The 20,172-nt window shown below is 50.2% G+C and overlaps 1 protein-coding gene across 1 annotated transcript in view; it reads right to left on the minus strand.

Moving 5' to 3' along the window:
* The window catches only part of AFAP1L2 (actin filament associated protein 1 like 2), a 220,492-nt gene that overhangs the window by 23,247 nt on the left and 177,073 nt on the right, over positions 1–20,172 (minus strand). Inside the window, exons 8-11 of the mRNA XM_029610465.1 lie at positions 16,493–16,582; positions 6,578–6,662; positions 4,183–4,287; positions 1,996–2,207 (exon numbers count right to left, since the gene is read on the minus strand). Coding sequence (XP_029466325.1) covers positions 1,996–2,207; positions 4,183–4,287; positions 6,578–6,662; positions 16,493–16,582 — 492 coding nt within the window. The remainder of the gene's footprint in view (positions 1–1,995; positions 2,208–4,182; positions 4,288–6,577; positions 6,663–16,492; positions 16,583–20,172) is intronic.

Raw genomic sequence — 20,172 nt, forward strand, 5'->3', positions numbered from 1 at the left:
TCCGGCACATATAAGCTGGACTGATGCTGGCAGGGACCCATTCAGTGTTACTGCAGTCTGTTCAGATCTTTATCCCTATCCCAGTGACTTTGTAGCTGAGGGGTAGGACTGGCAGCACCGAGAGCTACAGAGAGAGCTGCGATGATGAGCTGTTGTCCAAGGATTCGGGAGCTGGAGAAAAGATTCTGCAAACCCAAGAGACGGAAGTGACTTACTGGAATCGCACCACAGGCGGATTTCCCTTCTCTGGCGTGAGAGCCAGAGTTTGCAGCAAGGGCCTGGAGGGCTTGTTCCCCTGAAGGAAAACAGGGTTGGGCAGACAAAGTTTTGGAACCACATTTCTAGACGTCAGTTCTTCCAAGCCTGGGAAACCGGGAGTTGTGGCTTTCCCTATGGAAGCCTGTGTGTTAGTTATCCTAAGGAAGAAAGATATCAACTGTTATATCTTAGAAAACCTAAAGTGGAACTCAGGGTTGCCTAAAGGAAGGGAAAGAAAAGCGCACCAACTAGGAGGCGATGTCCTTTCCTGGATTACAAATTGGTTAAAAGACAGGAAATAGAGAGTAGGATTAAATGGTCAATTTTCTCAGTGGAAAAGGGTAAACAGTGGAGTGCCTCAGGGATCTGTACTTGGACCGGTGCTTTTCAATATATTTATAAATGGTCTGGAAAGGAATACGACGAGTGAGGTTATCAAATTTGCGGATAATACAAAATTATTCAGAGTAGTTAAATCACAAGCAGACTGTGATACATTACAGGAGGACCTTGCGAGACTGAAAGATCTGACATCGAAATGGCAGATGAAATTTAATGTGGATAAGAGCAAAGTGAAAAATAACCCACTTTGTAGTTACACATTAGGAGGAAAAGGATCTGTGGATAATACATTGAAATCCTCAGTTGAGTGGGTTCAATGGCAGCAGTCAAAAAAGCAAACAGAATGTTAGGAATTATTAGGACAGAAATAGAGAATCAAACAGATGATATCATAACTCCTCTGTATCACTCCATAGTGAGGCTTCACCTAGAATACTGTATGCAATTCTGATTGCTGCGTCACAAAAAAGATGTAGCTAAACTGGAAAATATACAGAGAAGGGCAACCAAAATTATAAAGGGGATGGAGCAGCTCCCCTATGAGGAAAGGCTGAAGAGGTTAGGGCTGTTCAGCTTGGAGAAGAGACGGCTGAGGGGGGATATGAACACCAGGCGTCGCGCGCTGAAGGGGCACTCCCCTTTGTGCATCCCTTCGTGCATCCCGTAGTGATAGCCATTCCCCATGTTCTTTTATATCCCTTGTTAACAATCCCCATATTTAAATGTTTAATGTATTTGACAAAGGTAACGCATAAGTTCCTGCAAATTTTGTTTAAATGTAAACCGATGTGATATGTAAAATCGAACACCGGTATATAAAAGTAAATAAATAAATAAATAAATAAATATGATAGAGGTCTTTAAATAATGAGTGGAATAGAACAGGTAAATGTAAATTGGTTATTTACTCTTTCAAAAAACAGTCACTTCACAAAGTTAATAAGTAGCACATTTAAAACAAATTGGAAAACAAAATCTTTTTTGCTGAACGCACAATTAAGCTCTGGAATTAATTGCCGGAGGATGCTTTTAAGGCTGAGGCTGGGTTTAGAAAAGGTTTGGACAAGTTTCTGGAGGCGACGTCCATAAACTGTTATTAACCAGATAAGACTTGCAGAAAGCCCCTACTTATCCCTGGCTGCTGGCAGCACGAGATCTTTCTACTGTTTGGGATCCTATCAGATACCTGTAGCTTGTTTTGGCTACTCCTGGAAACAGCCTATTGGACATGATGGACCCTCAGTCTGATACAGTACGGCAATCTTATGTTCTAAGTACAACATCCTTGCATTTCGTCTTAGATTAGGCTGCGTTAAAGGCATCGCTAACCATTTTTCTATAGGACCACACCAGCTACAAGAACGATAGCCTTGAAAGCATTCCCCTGTTCCTTACCTCTAGCATGGCTAGCTCTTCCCCGTTGCACACGATTCGGAACGAGTAGAGGTGGTCTGGGCTTGGGCTTGGAATGACATCACAGCCCACCAAGCTGACCGGCTGCTGGGCCATCTTGCTCCTGTTCTTCTCCTGGTAGAAGTGCAGTTGGCCATCCCTGATGCAGCACCAGCGCGATCGCCATTGGCTGTTCATTAACACGTTCAGGTAGCCTGCAAGCAGGGAAGCGACACGGACTGGGATGGCTTCTTTCTCTCTCCCTTGCGGAGCTGATAAGAGAGGGGCCCTGGCCCTGTCGCGCACGCGCCAAGCAGCGGGAACGTGTGCTTAAGCTCCAGCTTCTTGGGACGTGCGCAGACCCTTGCAGTCCTGGACTTTTACAAATACGAGATCCAGTCCTGGGGTCAGGTTAGGCAGCAGTGGGGAATCCCACGCCCTGCAAAACCCTACAGGCACCAAATAGGCAGCCAAGAAGGAATGCTGGCATTAAAAATAAATAAAATAAAATTAAGGACGGGGAACAGGAGGCTGACTCCATTTTGTTCCCGTCAGGATAATCCAGTCCTGGATTTACCCTGCAGTATACACCTGTAGTTCTGCTTTCCCTAAGAGAAGACTACAAATCCCAGCATGCAGTGGTGGTAGAACCAGGACTTGAGTAGTGACTAAGCCCCTTCCTCTAAACTCTTAAACTCTCAATGTACGAACCAGGGATCTGTTTCCAGCCAGATCACTGGTCCGCATGTGGACTATGATATCTACTTCAGAATCCTTTCGTTCTGCTACTATAAAATTAAGAATCTGGTTTGTATTCTTGCCGGCTGGGGATCCCTACAGGTATCTGACCTTATTTTTTCCCTCCAAATGTGCCCCCAAGTTAATAACTCCAGCAGATGGAGTTTTCTTTTGGGATCTTCAAACATTGTCTTCGGGTTTTTACAGTGGGTGCCTATTTTTCATCTCTGTTACCATGTCATTTACTTTTTATTTGGAGTATTATCTGTTTCCAGCATTGTGATGGCTTTTTAGCATTTGGGGAAGGGGAGGCGGGGGGGGTAAATGTCTCTGAGCCACAGGTTCTATGGTACCAGAACCCATTGTAACCCATCTACTCCTAGTTCTTTGGATCCTTTATGGGAGTGGAGACAGATTATTTGGGTGCCATCTATGGGGGAAACAACTTCGATTTTAGCCAGTTCCTTCCTAAGCTAAATCAGCTCCTTCACTGCAAAGAGCTGCAGACAGAGGGCGCAATCTCTAAGCCTCCAGATGGTCTGCCTAAGGACTATGGTCCCACAGTTAGTACACTGAATAACTGTTATTGCGTCAGTTCTTTTATCTCGATGCGGAACACCTGTATTTTTTAAAGGAATTTTTTAAAAACCCACTTAAGATTATCACCTAATTTTACTGAGCACGGTTTCAGAGAACTCTGACCTCTGCCCTTGGAAGACTGTATAGCATTTGACAAAACACAGTGATGACAACTTTCTGTTAAACCGTTGTTCCCAATCGAGCACTCATCACTGGACCCACTGAAATCCCCTCCTGAGTGTGTGCATCACTAACAAATAGCACTATACAGCCCCAAACTCGACTTCAGCGCTTTGTGTGTGTGTGTGGGGGTGTGTGTGTGGGGGTATGTGTGTGAGATTTCTCTTCCCATGCGCCAGGTGTCAGAAGCACACAGGGGCCTTGTTTCTGCAAAGTTCCTGGGGGATCAACATGCTAGAGACCTGCAGCCTGGGCCGTTACCTTTCTTGTGCCTCAAAAAAGGCACCGGAGACAGCTCAGGCTGGTCGGTGCAGGAGAGAGTGGATTTGCCTTCAGCTTGTTGGAGGTGTTATTCCTGGGAATTACATTTTCTACGGGGTTTCACAGAACTGAGGCCACAGAGCGAAAAGCTTCCTGTTAAAAACGAATCCTCTGTTGTGGATGGCGTACAGCGCTATACTTTGTTGAAATGCAGCCATGCTGGGGCATGTGAAATTGAAATACCTCTCAGCTCCCATTCCCTAATTCTTAAAAATAAAAATACTGGTTGCACCCTGAAAAGATTTCTGCCCGGGGCTGAATGCCTTTCAGGGCTTAGGGCTGGCGTGAGCTCCTGTTGCCGGAAGCAGCCAGAGAGAGAGGCCGGCAGCCCGGCTCAGTGGCGCAGAGAGAGAGGGCTTGGCGCACACTTACTAGAGGTTTCCAGGCCCCGCTCGTGACTCTCCAGCGATGACGATTTCTTCCTCCCCAGGTTCATCAGGTTACTGAGCTTCAGGCCCGACGTTCCCTTCTTCTTAACTGAGAGAAACAAAAGAACAGCAAAAGCTAGGCATTCGCACCCCACAGCTTAAACCTCTCACTGCTCCTTCACCAGCCTCATTTCTAACTCGCCTTGGAGCACATTCCCGGGCATCCTGGGGGGGGGGGGGCCTTATGTGGTTAGTAGCAAAGTCTATGGACAAGTTTTACCGGAGGACTTTGCTCCAACTCTCAAAGGAAAAGTCCATGCACAGTTTTCCCTTTGAAAACTGCCCAAGGAAAAAGAGATCCGCAGCTGCTTTTTTTTTTTTGGTTTTGAAAATGCAAAGCTGCGTTCATTGTTGACTCCCCCATCCTAACTCTACCTGTGGCAGGTGGAAGCCCCGCTGTTAACCCCCCTGTGCAGGCCGGGGCACTTTTCACACGCCCCCTCCCCTCTCCCTCCTGGGTTTTGAAACTTGCCCTCCCATGTAGTAGCGATTTCTAATGTCCTCGCCCTATCGGCTGGCTAGCAGCCGCCGGCGAGAGCTGTCATCGGCTCATGCACAGCGACCGGACGTGCCGTGCACTGAGCAGCGCGACCAAAGCAGTGCCAGTGCAGGGAAATCTTACACATCCTGTACCGGCGTAGCACACGTTATTAATGCTAGCACTGCGTCTAGAAGCCACGGGGCAGATTAAATGAAAACCCGTAAACCTTTGGACTGGATACTGGAATGGGTAAGGAGCTGAGGAATGGACACTGATACAGGCAAGGAGCCGAGGACTGGATACAGGGACAGGCAAGGAGCTGAGGCCTGGATACTGGGACGGGGGGTGGCAGGGTACTGCACAAGGCTGGAACTGGATACAGACACAGGCTGGGATACTGAGCAGGGACTGGGCTGGATACAGTCACAGGCTTGGTCAAGGCAAAGCAGGGAACGGATGCTGAGGCCTGGACTGGGCAACACAGGACAAGACCAGACAAGGACAGGACTAAACAAGGCAGACCAGGGAAGGACTTAGACAGGGCAGACAAGGGCAGGAGCAGATGAGGACAACACTGATAGAGAACACTGAGGCCTGGAGGCCACTAAGTAAGGTAAGGCTTGAGCAGGCCACAGAGCAAGGTCCAAGGAGACTGAAGGCCCAGAGGCCAAAAGGCAAGGAGCAATATACTGGAAGGCATGGAGGCCACAAGGCAACGAAAGGCCTAGATAGCCTGAAAAGCAAGATACAAGAAGACCCAGAGGCATAGAACAAGATAAAATTGACCAGGTCAGAGAGCCAAGGGTGACTCCATGAAAGGGCATCTAGGTTCAGGCAAGGCAGGGTTAAATGGGGCTGGAGCTTGGGTGTGGTGCGAGCAGCAAGGCGGAGCTTGGCAAGGCTGGAGATGAAGCTCGCTGAGGACCCCTGGTGGAGAGGAGGCTGCACCACAGGCTGAGTCAGGTGGTCAGAGAGGTGATGGTTCGGGCAGCTCAGAACAGAGCTCACTGGAGGCCTCTGCAGGTGGGGAGGTGTCACAGCGGACTGGATCAGGGTGCTGTGAGGCTACCCGGTGGGCAAAATCACGACACCTGATAATTAATAACCTGGAAGCGTGAGCAGATATTTTTCTATCCTCACTGCATGTTAGATAATCTAAACTCAGTTTTCAAATAGGCAAATCGAACTACTTCTTAACTTCCTCACGTTTATTACAGGACAATTTAATCGAAGAAACAGAGAACTTATTGTAAGATGAAATGAGATTAGGAAAAATTGTGCAGAGTCTCTGAATTATTACAGCTGCTATAAGAATACTTCAGCTGAATGCAGGGTGAAAAGACAACGCTTTCTCTGGGGGTCTCAGAGAGAGGCAGAAGTTGCAAACGCAGCCCAGATACTTTGTCTGAAATGGAGGATTCTCCGCCAGAGAAAAAGAACTTCTCCTGGGAGCCCTGGGGGTCTCAAGGGGTAAGTAACTGGGAATAAGTTTACATCCTGAGTCAGGGAATGCCCGTGCAGAATGTGTGTAGGGATTACTCCCAGTCCAGCTCTCATGACCTACTGCAGGGGTGCCCTCCCCCAACCAATCAGGGTTTTATTTGCATGCACTGCCTCCGATGTTTGCAAATTATTTCTCATGCATCTTCATTAGGGAGATCCTGAAGATCTGACTGGCTGGGGGCTGGGAGGCCGAGGATCAAGTTGAGCACTCCTCACCTAGTGGTTCATATGTTGCCCGCCCTTGCAGTGTAACTCACTTAATCAACAGAACTCCAGGCCACAGGGTAACCGACGTATAACAAAAACACGTACGTGATATATATATAACAAAACGGAAGTATCCTGAATTAATTACCATCTTTTATGTCCGGCGTGTCCATGTGTCCATCCGTGCTGCTCCCACTTTCCGATGCCGCAGAATATCTCTCTGACAGCTCCACCTGGAAGGGAGAAGCAATGGAGGTTTTCAGGCTGAATGCACTCGTTTCCGGTCTTGTGAACCGAATTCTGATGCTTTATTAAAGTGAGGTGACCAGAAGGCCCCAGTTTCACTCAGTCCCACTACAGGGGAAGATCTGAGTCCTGAGTTGCACTAGAAAGGGCAGGATGACAAGCAGTGGAGAGGGGAGTTTATTAACGGACTGGCTGAGCTTGCAGACATCCTATCTAGTGATCCTACTGCAGAGAACCAAGTTTTTACTACTAAGTTAGTTTAGCATTAAGTGACATACGAACAGTAATTGGTTCTTACCTGCTAATTTTCGTTCCTGTAGTACCATAGATCTGTCCAGACTCCTGGTTTGCCTCCCTGCCAGCAGATGGAGACAGAGAAAGTTTTACTGACACTGCATATAACCTAGTGTGCCACCTGCAGTCCCTCAGTACTGACCTGTACCCAAGCCAAGATGATTAACTCCCAAAACAACACTAAGAATCCTGAACCCAAACTCCCACAACAAGCAGGAGGAGGGCAAATTCACAACAATATTGAAATCTGGTCCAAGAAACCAAATGGAAGCAGCTCTGGATCACCCACACAGTGCATTATATACAACTCATCATCAGTACAAGTGGACTCTCCCTCTCCAAAGGATGGGTCTCTGGACTGATCTGTGGTACTACAGGAACGAAAATTAGTAGGTAAGAACCAATTTTCCTTTCCTATGCATACCCAGATCAGTCCAGACTCCTGGGATGTACCTTAGCACTCCTAAACTGGGAGGGACCTGAAGAGTCCCGCTCTCAGAAGACTCTCACCAAAGCATATGGAAGCCGGAGCCTTGACATCTATGTGATAGTGTCTGGCGAAAGTGTGCAGTGACATCCACGTAGCGGCCCTGAAAATCTCCTGCGGAGTTACCTGCTGAGCCTCAGCCCAAGAGGTCTCCTGAGAACGCGTCAAATGAACCCTCAAACCTTCAGGCAACAGTTGACTCCAAGATATATACATTGAACCAATTGCCTCCTTAAGCCAACGCACAATTGTAGTCTTAGAATCCTGAGACACCTTCTTAGAACCGCTCTACAGAATAAAAAGGTGAACTGATCTACAAAACTCATTAGTCACCTTCGATATCTCAAAAAAGAACGCCTCATGTCCAAGAGCCTAAGTTCTCTTGCCCTAAAAAAAAATAAATAAATTTCACCTCATAGAAGGATGGAACTATACTGAGGCCCCATGCCCAAATCTGGCTTCTCCAGCCTTTCTCTCGGGGAAGCCTCTGGCATCGGGTACCAAGAGGGAAGAGAACTGACCGATGCCTCACCTCCCACTCAAATCTAGTAGCCAAACCGCCTTGGACATCCATTTAGCACTGACAGAATGCATCCAAGTATCTTAGGTCATGAACTTACGCGCACAAGTACCTGTGCAAAAACACACTCAAGTCTAGGTCGCAGTCGTACATGCACAAGTACCCGTGCAAAAACACACTCAAGTCTAGGTCGCAGTCGTACATGCACAAATACCCGTGCAAAAACACAATCAAGTCTAGGTCGCAGTCGTACATGCACAAGTACCCGTGCAAAAACACACTCAAGTCTAGGTCGCAGTTGTACATGCACAAGTACCTGTGCAAAAACACACTCAAGTCTAGGTGGCAGTCGTACATGCACAAGTACCCGTGCAAAAACACAATCAAGTCTAGGTCGCAGTCGTACATGCACAAGTACCCGTGCAAAAACACAATCAAGTCTAGGTCGCAGTTGTACATGCACAAGTACCCGTGCAAAAACACACTCAAGTCTAGGTCGCAGTCGTACATGCACAAGTACCCATGCAAAAACACACTCAAGTCTAGGTCGCAGTCGTACATGCACAAGTACCCGTGCAAAAACACACTCAAGTCTAGGTCGCAGTCGTACATGCACAAGTACCCGTGCAAAAACACACTCAAGTCTAGGTCGCAGTCGTACATGCACAAGTACCCGTGCAAAAACACACTCAAGTCTAGGTCGCAGTCGTACATGCACAAGTACCTGTGCAATAACACACTCAAGTCTAGGTCGCAGTCGTACCTGCACAAGTGCCCGTGCAATAACACACTCAAGTCTAGGTCGCAGTCGTACATGCACAAGTGCCCGTGCCAATACGCACACAAGTCTAGGTCGCAGTCGTACATGCACAAGTACCCGTGCAAAAACACACTCAAGTCTAGGTCGCAGTCGTACATGCACAAGTACCTGTACAAAAACACACTCAAGTCTAGGTCGCAGTCGTACATGCACAAGTACCTGTACAAAAACACAATCAAGTCTAGGTCGCAGTCGTACATGCACAAGTGCCCGTGCAATAACACACTCAAGTCTAGGTCGCAGTCGTACATGCACAAGTGCCCGTGCCAATACGCACACAAGTCTAGGTCGCAGTCGTACCTGCACAAGTGCCCGTGCAAAAACACACTCAAGTCTAGGTCGCAGTCGTACCTGCACAAGTGCCCGTGCAAAAACACACTCAAGTCTAGGTTGCAGTCGTACCTGCACAAGTGCCCGTGCAATAACACACTCAAGTCTAGGTTGCAGTCGTACATGCACAAGTACCCGTGCAATAACACACTCAAGTCTAGGTCGCAGTCGTACATGCACAAGTGCCCGTGCCAATACGCACACAAGTCTAGGTCGCAGTCGTACCTGCACAAGTGCCCGTGCAAAAACACACTCAAGTCTAGGTCGCAGTCGTACCTGCACAAGTGCCCGTGCAAAAACACACTCAAGTCTAGGTTGCAGTCGTACCTGCACAAGTGCCCGTGCAATAACACACTCAAGTCTAGGTCGCAGTCGTACATGCACAAGTACCTGTACAAAAACACACTCAAGTCTAGGTCGCAGTCGTACATGCACAAGTACCTGTACAAAAACACAATCAAGTCTAGGTCGCAGTCGTACATGCACAAGTGCCCGTGCAATAACACACTCAAGTCTAGGTCGCAGTCGTACATGCACAAGTGCCCGTGCCAATACGCACACAAGTCTAGGTCGCAGTCGTACCTGCACAAGTGCCCGTGCAAAAACACACTCAAGTCTAGGTCGCAGTCGTACCTGCACAAGTGCCCGTGCAAAAACACACTCAAGTCTAGGTCGCAGTCGTACCTGCACAAGTGCCCGTGCAATAACACACTCAAGTCTAGGTTGCAGTCGTACATGCACAAGTACCCGTGCAATAACACACTCAAGTCTAGGTCGCAGTCGTACATGCACAAGTGCCCGTGCCAATACGCACACAAGTCTAGGTCGCAGTCGTACCTGCACAAGTGCCCGTGCAATAACACACTCAAGTCTAGGTCGCAGTCGTACCTGCACAAGTGCCCGTGCAAAAACACACTCAAGTCTAGGTCGCAGTCGTACCTGCACAAGTGCCCGTGCAATAACACACTCAAGTCTAGGTCGCAGTCGTACATGCACAAGTACCCGTGCAATAACACACTCAAGTCTAGGTCGCAGTCGTACATGCACAAGTACCCGTGCAAAAACACACTCAAGTCTAGGTCGCAGTCGTACATGCACAAGTACCTGTGCAAAAACACACTCAAGTCTAGGTCACAGTCGTACATGCACAAGTACCCGTGAAAAAACACACTCAAGTCTAGGTCGCAGTCGTCATGCACAAGTACCTGTGCAAAAACACACTCAAGTCTAGGTCGCAGTCGTCATGCACAAGTACCTGTGCAAAAACACACTCAAGTCTAGGTCGCAGTCGTACATGCACAAGTACCCGTGCAAAAACACACTCAAGTCTAGGTCGCAGTCGTACATGCACAAGTACCTGTGCAAAAACACACTCAAGTCTATGTCACAGTCGTACATGCACAAGTACCCTTGCCAATATGCACACAAGTCTAGGCCTCATCCTTACGTGTACAAGGACCCGCACATGCCTGTGCCCAGCTCCTGGAACCTCCACGCGGCTGCCGGCCCATCATCCTCCTGACCTTACCAGGAGAGGAAAGCCTTAGAGAAATTTGCCCCCTGCCAGCCTATGGTAGCTTCATGGGGAACCTCCTGCAGGGAACTAACTTTCTCTTGCAGGTAATGACCAGAGGCGCTGAACCTGCCTTGCAGACCCTGCCACCCTGAATATTATGGCGGGAGTCTCATCCTAGCCCTGGAACTCCTCCTCCTGCTCTTCGCAGGAGCACTGTCCCTCCCAGCCTTGATGATGAGAGGGAAAACCACTAACGGGGGCCCCTAGAACTTCCCTTGCAGTAGAAGCGCTTCTAAATTTAACTGCGTACGCTGAGAGCCCGCGCTGACCTAACTGTCGCCGGCTTCCTCTCTCCATCCGAAGAGTGAGCTCACAGGTACTGCTCCTATCCGGCCTATATGCTGAGCGTGACTGATAGGCCTGGTGCCCTGAACTCTTCCCGCCTTCAGTGAGAGCGTGCACCATCGCGGCGTAAACACACTCTGCCTACACACCGCTAAGTGCGAATGTTCTCCTTCCAACCTGCACTTGTGCTTCCCGTCTCAAAGGGTCAAATAACTTGGTGAACACACTCCTACTCCTGCAAAGTGTGAATGTTTTCCTTGCAACCGGTACTCAAAGTGGTGAGGGAAATTGCGCCACTTTGAGTACCGGTTGGACCTCGTCAGAAAACTCTTGTTCCTACCACTAGCAGGAATGAGTATACCAGACCTCTGTACAATCTTTTTTTCTTTTTTTTTCAATAAAAATAAATCATTTGCCCTGAGAGTCCGATTGCCATGGCGCTGCTGGACCTTTTATCGCTCATTCCCGGCATTGAGGGTTGAGCAGAACGAGCAAACTGCAAGCTCTTAGGTCCTCCCATGCTCAGCCCCCTAATTTCCGGTGGTGAACACCACCATCCCACTCGAACACTGTGTCGAGAAACCAACCACTCAGCTGAAGAGGCGGCCTCCATATTCCCTGGTTCCAACCAATCCCCCCTTCTTTTAATTTTAAAGGAAAAGAAATACTTTCCTGTGAGTAGCCTTGGCTTCTGGAGCCACCACAGGGAACGCAGCCAAGTGGGGAGCAAGAATGAGGCATGAGGGATACGGCACCACCGGATTTCAGTGCTCTCACAGGACAGAAGCACACTAAGGGTCACCAACCCCCTGCTCGCCTGCCTCAACCAGAAGGGATGTCCCCACCAAGACCTAACAACCTCCTGGGAGGACTCTTCCAAAATGCAGTCTTCATCTTACTCTAATTTTCTTCTTTTTTTTTTTTTTTCCCAAATATACTCCAGACTGCAGGTTTGGCTCCATCTACCATCTGCTGGAGACAGAGAAATACTGAGGGACTGCAGGTGGCACACTGGGTTATGTACAGCATCAGTGAAACTTTCTCTGTCTCCATCTGCTGGCAGGGAAGCAAAACTCAGGAGTCTGGACTGATCTGGGTATACAGGAAAAAGTAATTTATAATAAAAGAGAAAAGAATTACAAAAAAAGTAAAAACACCCTGCCCCTCCCAATCCAGAGAGGCTGACTTCGGTGATGACCTTTACCCAATTCGGAACCTCCAATTCCATGCTGCGAGTAAGCCCCCCAAAAATCTTGTCACTGGCTGCCCCCTTCAACGGAAGAGGAAGATGAAACTCTTCTGATAACTATTTCCAGTGGGAGAGAAGAGCCCACTGAAGAGGCCGCATAATCACAAATGCCCAATGCACTATTTCCAATGACAATGCCAAAGATCCCAGGTCCTGTAAATAGTCCCTAGCAGATGCTGAATCTGACTCTGCTGTTTCAGCAATCTCTCCTTCGTGAGAAACACTTTCTCCGCCAGCGAGACAAACCACGCTCCCAGAAGCTCCTGAGACTGAGAGGGGATTAAATGGTTCTGGGCCATCCTGGAGACTGCAGCTGCATCAGTACCTTTTGTACTGATTGTCGACAGAGGTCCTCTAATTTTGCACGAATGAGCCAGTCACCCAGATGCAGATGCGCTAGTCCAGCTTCCCTTCTCAATGCGGCCACCACCACCACCATTATCTTGGTGAAGGTACACAGAGCAGTCGCCAAACTGAAGGGAAGGGCCCGAAAATGAAAACGCTCCCCTAGGACCATGAACCTCGGGAATCTCTGGTGCTTCAGCCTGATGGCATCAAGAGATGCCAAAGACTCTCCCTTGTGTACCACCGCTGTGATGGATCTCAGAGTCTCCATGAGGAAAACGGGCAACCTTCCATTTTCAGAACCACGAAATAGATGGAATATCTCCTCGTTCATTGCTCCTCCTGAGGAACAGGCACTGTAGACCCTAAATGACGCAAGCAGTCCACTGTCCCTTAAACTGCTACCCGCTTTGTGAGAGGAGTGCAAGGGGGAAACCAGAGAAGTGTCTCGAACCGGATGAGCAAATTCTAACGCATTACCGCTTTTTATCACACTTGGGAGCCATTGATCTGTTGCAATTTTGGCCCACTCCTTGTAAAAGAGCACCAACTGCCCCTCTGTCGGGTGGAACTGAAGAGTGGATCATCCTCGCTTCATTGTGAAGGCTTAGCATCTCCTGTGCCTGGACCAGTGTTGTCCTGGGATGGCTTCTGACCCCCCCGAAAGGACTGACTCCAGGACTAAGGTCTTGTTGTGGTTTGCCTCTGAGGGCCTGAAGAACCCTAGCTTGGTGAAACCTCTGATTATCCTGAAACTGAGCCCAAGCAGGAAAACACCCCCCCCCCCCCCCCCGCCTGTCCTTAGGCTTGTCCTCTGACCTCTCCCAGATGCATTATTATCTGTTCCAAGTTTTCTCCGAAGAAAAGCCTTCCTTTACATGGAAGAGCTCCCAGCTGAGATTTGGACCAAACCCCCACTGACCAGTTCTGTAGCCACAACAATCTCCTGGCCGACACCGCAGACATCACAATCCTTGAAGATGTCTGGATCAGGCCATACAAAGCATCAGCTCCATAGGCTACAGCCGCCTCCAAGCTTTCAGCCTGCTGCACTGCCGGACCCGATCCAGCTGCATATCCTGCAATGGCTGAACCCAAAGCAGAGAAGCCTTCTGCATAAAACTGCTGCTGCCCGTATACTCAGGGCCGACACCTGAAGACTCCTCTTGAGGTAAAGCACCAGCTTATGATCTTGCAAGTCCCTCAGAGCGGACGATCCCACTACTGGAATGGAGATCTTCATAGGGACCGCCAACACTGAAGCATCAACATTGGGGAGCGCTAAAAGGTCCAAAGTCTCTTCCGGTAACCATAGCTCTGCTAACCCTTAAGCCGGACCCTGGGGTGTCCCACTCCCGATCTACCACCGACTTGGGAAAAGGGAATGTTTTAGGTGGACCATGCAAACCAGCCAAGAGCGGATCAGCTTCCTCCAGGTCAGACTCCTGCTGAGACGCCTTGATCCCCAGCTCCTGAAACACAGGTGGAGTCAAGGGCCAGACTTCCTTTCTTTGGAAAAGGGACCATTCCCTTCTGCCACAGGACCCTCTCTGGGCCTGCCACATCTGGGATCTGGTCTGCCCCAGGAAACCCCCCCTGTCACAGACTCTGGCTCTTCTGAGTCATCTGAATCCCCTGCTACTTCTGCCTGCAAGGAAAGACCCGGAAGCCGATGAACGCTCGCCGAGGGCTTTCTTTCTATTTATTTCTTTATTAACTTTTCTGTACCGACATTCGTGGGTACATCATGCCGGTTTACATTATAACTGTTAAAGGTAGAAAATACAAAAAAAACAGGAAGGGGGCGGTGGAGCAGATGAGAAGAAAAACGAGAGGGGAGCAGCAAGAGGAAGAAAGGCAGGGAGGAGTGAAACTGATAGGAAAATAAAAAACTTGGGGGCGAGAGGTGCTATTAGGTGGGACCTTAGGGTAAAAACCAATAATATATACAGGGTATAAAATAAAATATTTACAACTTTGAACAAATTAGGGACACATAGTAAAAGTTATTGGCTATAAATAAACGGGGGCTGGGGAGAGGAGACGAATTTTTAAAGTCAACAGTTGAACAACGATGATGGGTGAGTTGTAAATAAAATATCTACAAATTTGAACAAATCTACAAATAAAATATCGACAAATTTGCCTGAAACAGGATTCTTCCTGGACTGCAACTCACCCAAATAAAAAAAAAAAAAGGCTCGCCGGTTACGGCTCTTCCTCTTATACACTCTGTTACACCCAGTCCTTCGGATCCAAGTCTGATCAGCCTGGTTAAATGTAAGGCATTCTCATGTCACGGTTATTGTTGTAATGTAAACCGAAGTGATTGGTAACTTGTTACTTGAACATCGGTATATAAAAGTGCTAAATAAGTAAATAAATACTCAGGTGGGCCTCCAACGGGGGTTTGGTGAGAGGCTGGCACCTCACCTGCAGAGCCACAGAGTGGCTTCTGTAGTGACACTGGGACCTATTATCATTCCCTAATGCACGCTCCGCTAAATAAGCCCTGAGCACAAATAAAATAACTCAGTGGAGAAAAGGGAGGTACTCATCTGAGTCCACATCCAAAGGGAACTCATCCGGGTTCAAGTCTCCCCTGGCCAGGGGAAAGTCATTGCTGTCAGAGCCTCTCTGGTCCTCTACTGCGCGTAGCAAGCAGCGGGAGACAGCCGCGCTCTGAGGACCCCCCCCCTCCTCCCCCCGCTGAAGCAGAAAGGCCTCCTGAGCCAGCCAATACGGCCACCGTTCCCACGCGCTGACAACGGACGCTTCCGTGGACTGCCCCGAGACCCGGGAGACCCTTGCTGATCTAACCGCACAGGTGACAGACCACCCCCGAAGTTCCTTCGACCTCCCGCAGGACATCCGGACCCACAGGCCTGCCCGATGCAGCGAAGAGCGCGACCGCTCTGGAAGCGTCGCAAGCTTTGCACACGCGCCACGCCACCAGGCTGGGCCGTGCACCGTCCCGCCACTAAACCGCTGATCGCTGCTGCGAAATGAGCTGCAAGCCTGGCCGCTGCGTGGAAAGTAATTTGTGGCTCCTGCTGTCTCTTTTCCCTTTTATTTTTTTTAAACAAACTTTATATTGCAGACAGCTGCTTAGCCCTGGCCATAAGAAACAAAAGCTAAGACTTCCCCTGTTCCTCCGGGCTGAAACTGCAGAGCAAATGGCTGCCTCGTGGGGGATGAGGGATCTGGACCAGCAGGTGTCCATCCCACAGACTCTCGGATCCAGCTAAAAATGGGGGTCACCACCCCCCCCCCCCCCTGCTCGTCCGCCTCAAACCAGGGAGGTTGGGCCCCACCAGGACCTCACCACTCCCTGGGAGGATCCAGCACTCTTCTCTGCTTTTAAACCTTTTTTTTTTCCTTTCACTCCAGACCGCAGGTTTTCCGCCATCTCCCATCCGCTGGAGACGGAGAAATACCGAGGGACTGCAGGTGGCGCACACTGGGTTATGTGCAGCGTGGGTGAAACGTTCTCTGTCTCCATCTGCTGGCAGGGAGGCGACACGCAGGAGTCTGGACTGATCTGGCTACCTACAGGGAAGCAGAGTTGCCCACCCAGCCCTACAAGACTCCCAGTGCTGGGAGCTTGAAAACACAACTGGGCCAGAGCCAGCAAGCGACCCTGTTCCTTAAGGGAGGGCTTTAGGCTGACCCGGGCTTTCTGCCAGTCCCCCATACCCCAGTGCACACTGGTAAATGTAGTGCTGACTTAAAATGGGACCACAAAAAAACAAACAAACAAAATGCAACAGGACTCGTTTCAGTAAGCCATATGCGTGCCTTTTCTCTCCCTAACAAGTAGGTAGTTAAGCAGCGGCATCCTTCCTGCCAAGATCGGCTCTCTGTGCACCCCCACCCCCCCACCCGTACAGTGCCATGCCGGCAGGTCTTACCTTGTGATTGCTACAGTGCTGGGACTCTGGGGTGTGGGCAGCTCCCTCCGGGGGCCCTTCAGACTGCTGGCTGCTGATTTCCTGGATCACCTGGCAGGGTGAGAAAGGGACACACACACCGTGAGGCAGGGGACAGGACTATCTCAGGCTGACCAGCAGCTTCTGTTCCTTGCAGACGCTTCTTGGGATGACCCAGGACTGGGCTCACACCCCGAAAGCTTAATGTCACAGGTCCTTATTCTTCTGCAAAGTAATTTGGGATGGGAGTTAACATCTCCTGGTGACATGGAAGCAGATTGTTACCCTCTGTTTCCCATTCCTTATCCAGTTTATCACCTTAGGACTCGCCCCAGACTGTTTGGCTTCTCTCTCTGAGCACTGCCGTGTGGGACAGTGTCTGAAGCAAGGGATGAGGCAGCTCCAGTCCTGGAGTGCTGCAAGCTGCTGGGGAACAGTGAGTGCGCATGGGATGCATTTGAAGGCAATGAACGAGGCGCATGCAAATGCCTGTGATGAATATTCAGTGGAGATACGATGAAAACCCAACCTTCTTGGGGGCCACTCGAGGACCCCCTGGTCAAAGGCTTTAGTGAAACCTCAATATAATCACACCCAAGGCTCACCCTGAGCCAGGCTCCCGGTCCCCCGCTCAGAAAAGCAAGGCCTGCGTGCAGAGTTCAGACAGCGGCCGCCCCTCTGTGGGTTCATTGTTGGATTCGGGGCCTGCTTCCTGCACAGGGCCCTGGGGCAGCTGTGTTTAATGTGTTTGTGTAGCCCACACAGTGTCGTGGAAGCCTGTTTCACAGGCGCTTCCTGTTCCGCACTGCAGCTGGGATCTGGGCTCCGCTCGTGAAAGACGTCTTTCTTCCTGGGGAGGGCCTCAGAAGGGCCCTCTCTTCATCCTCCTGCAGGGCCCCCGGAAGGCAGGAGCTTCGTGGTAGTGGGATGGGGGGGGAATCCGCCTCATGGTGATCAGAGGCGCTGCGTAGGCACAAAGGCTATTCGCAGTATTCGTACGAGGCCACTCACATGGACGCGGTTTGCTGGTTAAAAGTGGCTTGTTTTGCACGGTCGGGGGTCTGCTTTAACAGCGCCCCCGGCCCTGATGAAATCCCCAAACTCTGCATGGATCATTTCTGGGCTGTAGGGACATTTTTAGATATCTGTCTGCGAAGAGCTGCTCCAGGAAGAACACATCTAGAGCCTCGCACTCCACTCCTACCCTGCAGTAACCCAATTGTGAAAATGGGTTTTAAGCGTCTTGTAGGAGCTCGGAGACCTGTCCCACAAGTATAGCCTGAGGGACTCATTTAAGAAGACAGCTTTAGCACAGGAAGGAAAATGAAAGCAAAATATAAAGACATCCCAGAGAGAAGCCAGCAGGGGTGCCTGATGGTTCTCTAGCACTGTGGGGCCAATGTAATAAAGCTAAGGTTTAGCACAGCTGTACGTTACTCGTGGTACAATAGGATGCAGGAAGCTCATTATTATTATTGTACCCTTTCATTGCACTGGGCATGCCCAGTGCAATGAAAGGGTAAGCTCTCTGGGGCGAGCACCCGCAGGATGCGTGGAAGTGTAGGATGTGTGTATGCATGCACGCTCCCTCTCACCCTTGCTCGGTCCGCTTTGTAGCCCTCCACCTTCCCACCCCATGTGTGTGTGTGGGGTGGGGGGGTGGGGAGCGGTGATTAGTGCAGTAGGTGGTGTGTGATGGGGTGGAGGTATGAATGATGTGGGGAGGGGGGAAGTGTGAGGGTGTGTGTGTGGGGGGAGGAGTGGTGATTGGTGCAGTAGGTGGTGTGTGATGGGGTGGAGGTATGAATGATGTGGGGAGGGGGGAAGTGTGAGGGTGTGTGTGGGGGGGGGGGAGTAGTGATTAGTGCAGTAGGTGGTGTGTGATGGGGTGGAGGTATGAATGATGTGGGGAGGGTGTGTGTGTGGGGGGAGGAGTGGTGATTGGTGCAGTAGGTGGTGTGTGATGGGGTGGAGGTATGAATGATGTGGGGAGGGTGTGTGTGTGTAAGGGATGGATTGAAATTGCTTCAGCTGGCACGATGCTGGCAATTTAACTCCTGGGTTTGAGGTGGAGTACGAGTTAACCCGCATTTCTCGTGGCCATGTTATTCTGTGGCTGTGCCCACGTGGAAGGGTCTGGCTGCGTCTACCACGCTACTCATAGCAACAGAATAACACCGGCCACCCGAAATGGGAGTTTACCCCGTCTCAGACCCCGGAATGAGTTCAGCTTCCAGCATAAGCTCTCCTGAGCAGGCACCGTCAGCTGAACGGTACACACTTTGCTGCTCTGTATCCCGACTTTGGCTTTACTGTTCAGCTGCAGGGGTGCCTGCCCCAGAGAGCTTAACTCTTTGGTCTGAGGTGCAGCACCACACTGGGCACAACCACAAATAAAATTGGCCCCCGGAAATGTGAGTTTTCCGCCTCAGACCTCCTGAAGAGCTGAAGGGTGCGCTCCCAGCCCCAGAGTCACATATTCTTCAGATGTCGCTGCTCCCTCATCAGAGCTTCACTTTGATTTTACTCGCCGTGTCTTGCCAAAATGGCGTTGCATGCAAGACTAGCGCTGTGCATCCCAACGTTTGGGCACATTCTCGCATCGCAAGGCCATTTTGGAAGGGCAAGGCAAGTAAAATGAAAATGTAAGCTCTCTGGGGTGGGCACCTACAGCTGAGCAGTACCCACTTTGGCGCTGTCTGCGCACTGCTCAGCCGTGCAGGAAAACCTGTGAGGGGTGCCCACCCCAGAGAGCTTACTCTGGCTCGGAGGGGGAGTAAACTCACATTTCTGGTGGCCCAAGTTATTCTATCGTTGTGCCCGGTAGGGTAGGAGCAGCTGGACACCATCACACTGGGCACAGCAATAGCACGACAAGGCCACCAGAAACGGGAGTTTACTTTTATTCCACCTCAGGCCCAGGCATTACCTTTCCAGCGTTAAAGCTGCAGCCTGCCTGCTCTTTAACGGACCTCCCTGCATTGGTGGGGAATAGCAAATGCCTTCCTTTGCATGGGATTTGCATGCACTTGCGCTAGTTTTAGCACAGATGTTTACTCCTGTTTTAAGCACACATTTTCTCTGCATTCAAAACCCTGTTAAATGCCAAGGTTAAACCTACAGTGGGAAAAATGCACGCAAAGCAGGAGCAGAAACCTGAGCTGATGCCAGCGTGCCTTATCACACCGGCCTCTGTATGCCTGCTTGAAGCCATTTCTTTAAATAAATCCTCTCACTTCCGCAGGTGCAAGCCCGGGAGCCCTCTCCTGCTCTCGTGCTTGCCCCCAAACAGGGAACTCCTGCTCTGTGAAATGATCCGCGACAGAGACCAGCAAGGGGGGTCATAGTGTCGCCAACTGATCCAGGTCAACCTAAATTGGCCGGTCCAGCCCCGGCTGGCAGACGTGGTTCGGATTTCCCTATGAGAAGCAGGAATTGTGCACACGACCCTGCGTGCCATGGGGCAAACCAGAGACCGGGTTAGCTTCTCCCGGGGGGGGGGCGGCCTGGGTCCCGCTCGCGAACCAAGGACAGAGACGGCGAATCCCAGCCCTGGAGTGCTGCGGACGGGCCTGGCTTTCGGGGTTTCCACAAGGAATATTCATGAGATTATATCTGCATACAGTTGACCCAAGATCCAGATCCATTTGCATAATTCGGTT

Source organism: Rhinatrema bivittatum, chromosome 7, assembly GCF_901001135.1.
Source record: "Rhinatrema bivittatum chromosome 7, aRhiBiv1.1, whole genome shotgun sequence".
In the NCBI taxonomy this organism is placed as follows: Eukaryota; Metazoa; Chordata; class Amphibia; order Gymnophiona; family Rhinatrematidae; genus Rhinatrema; species Rhinatrema bivittatum.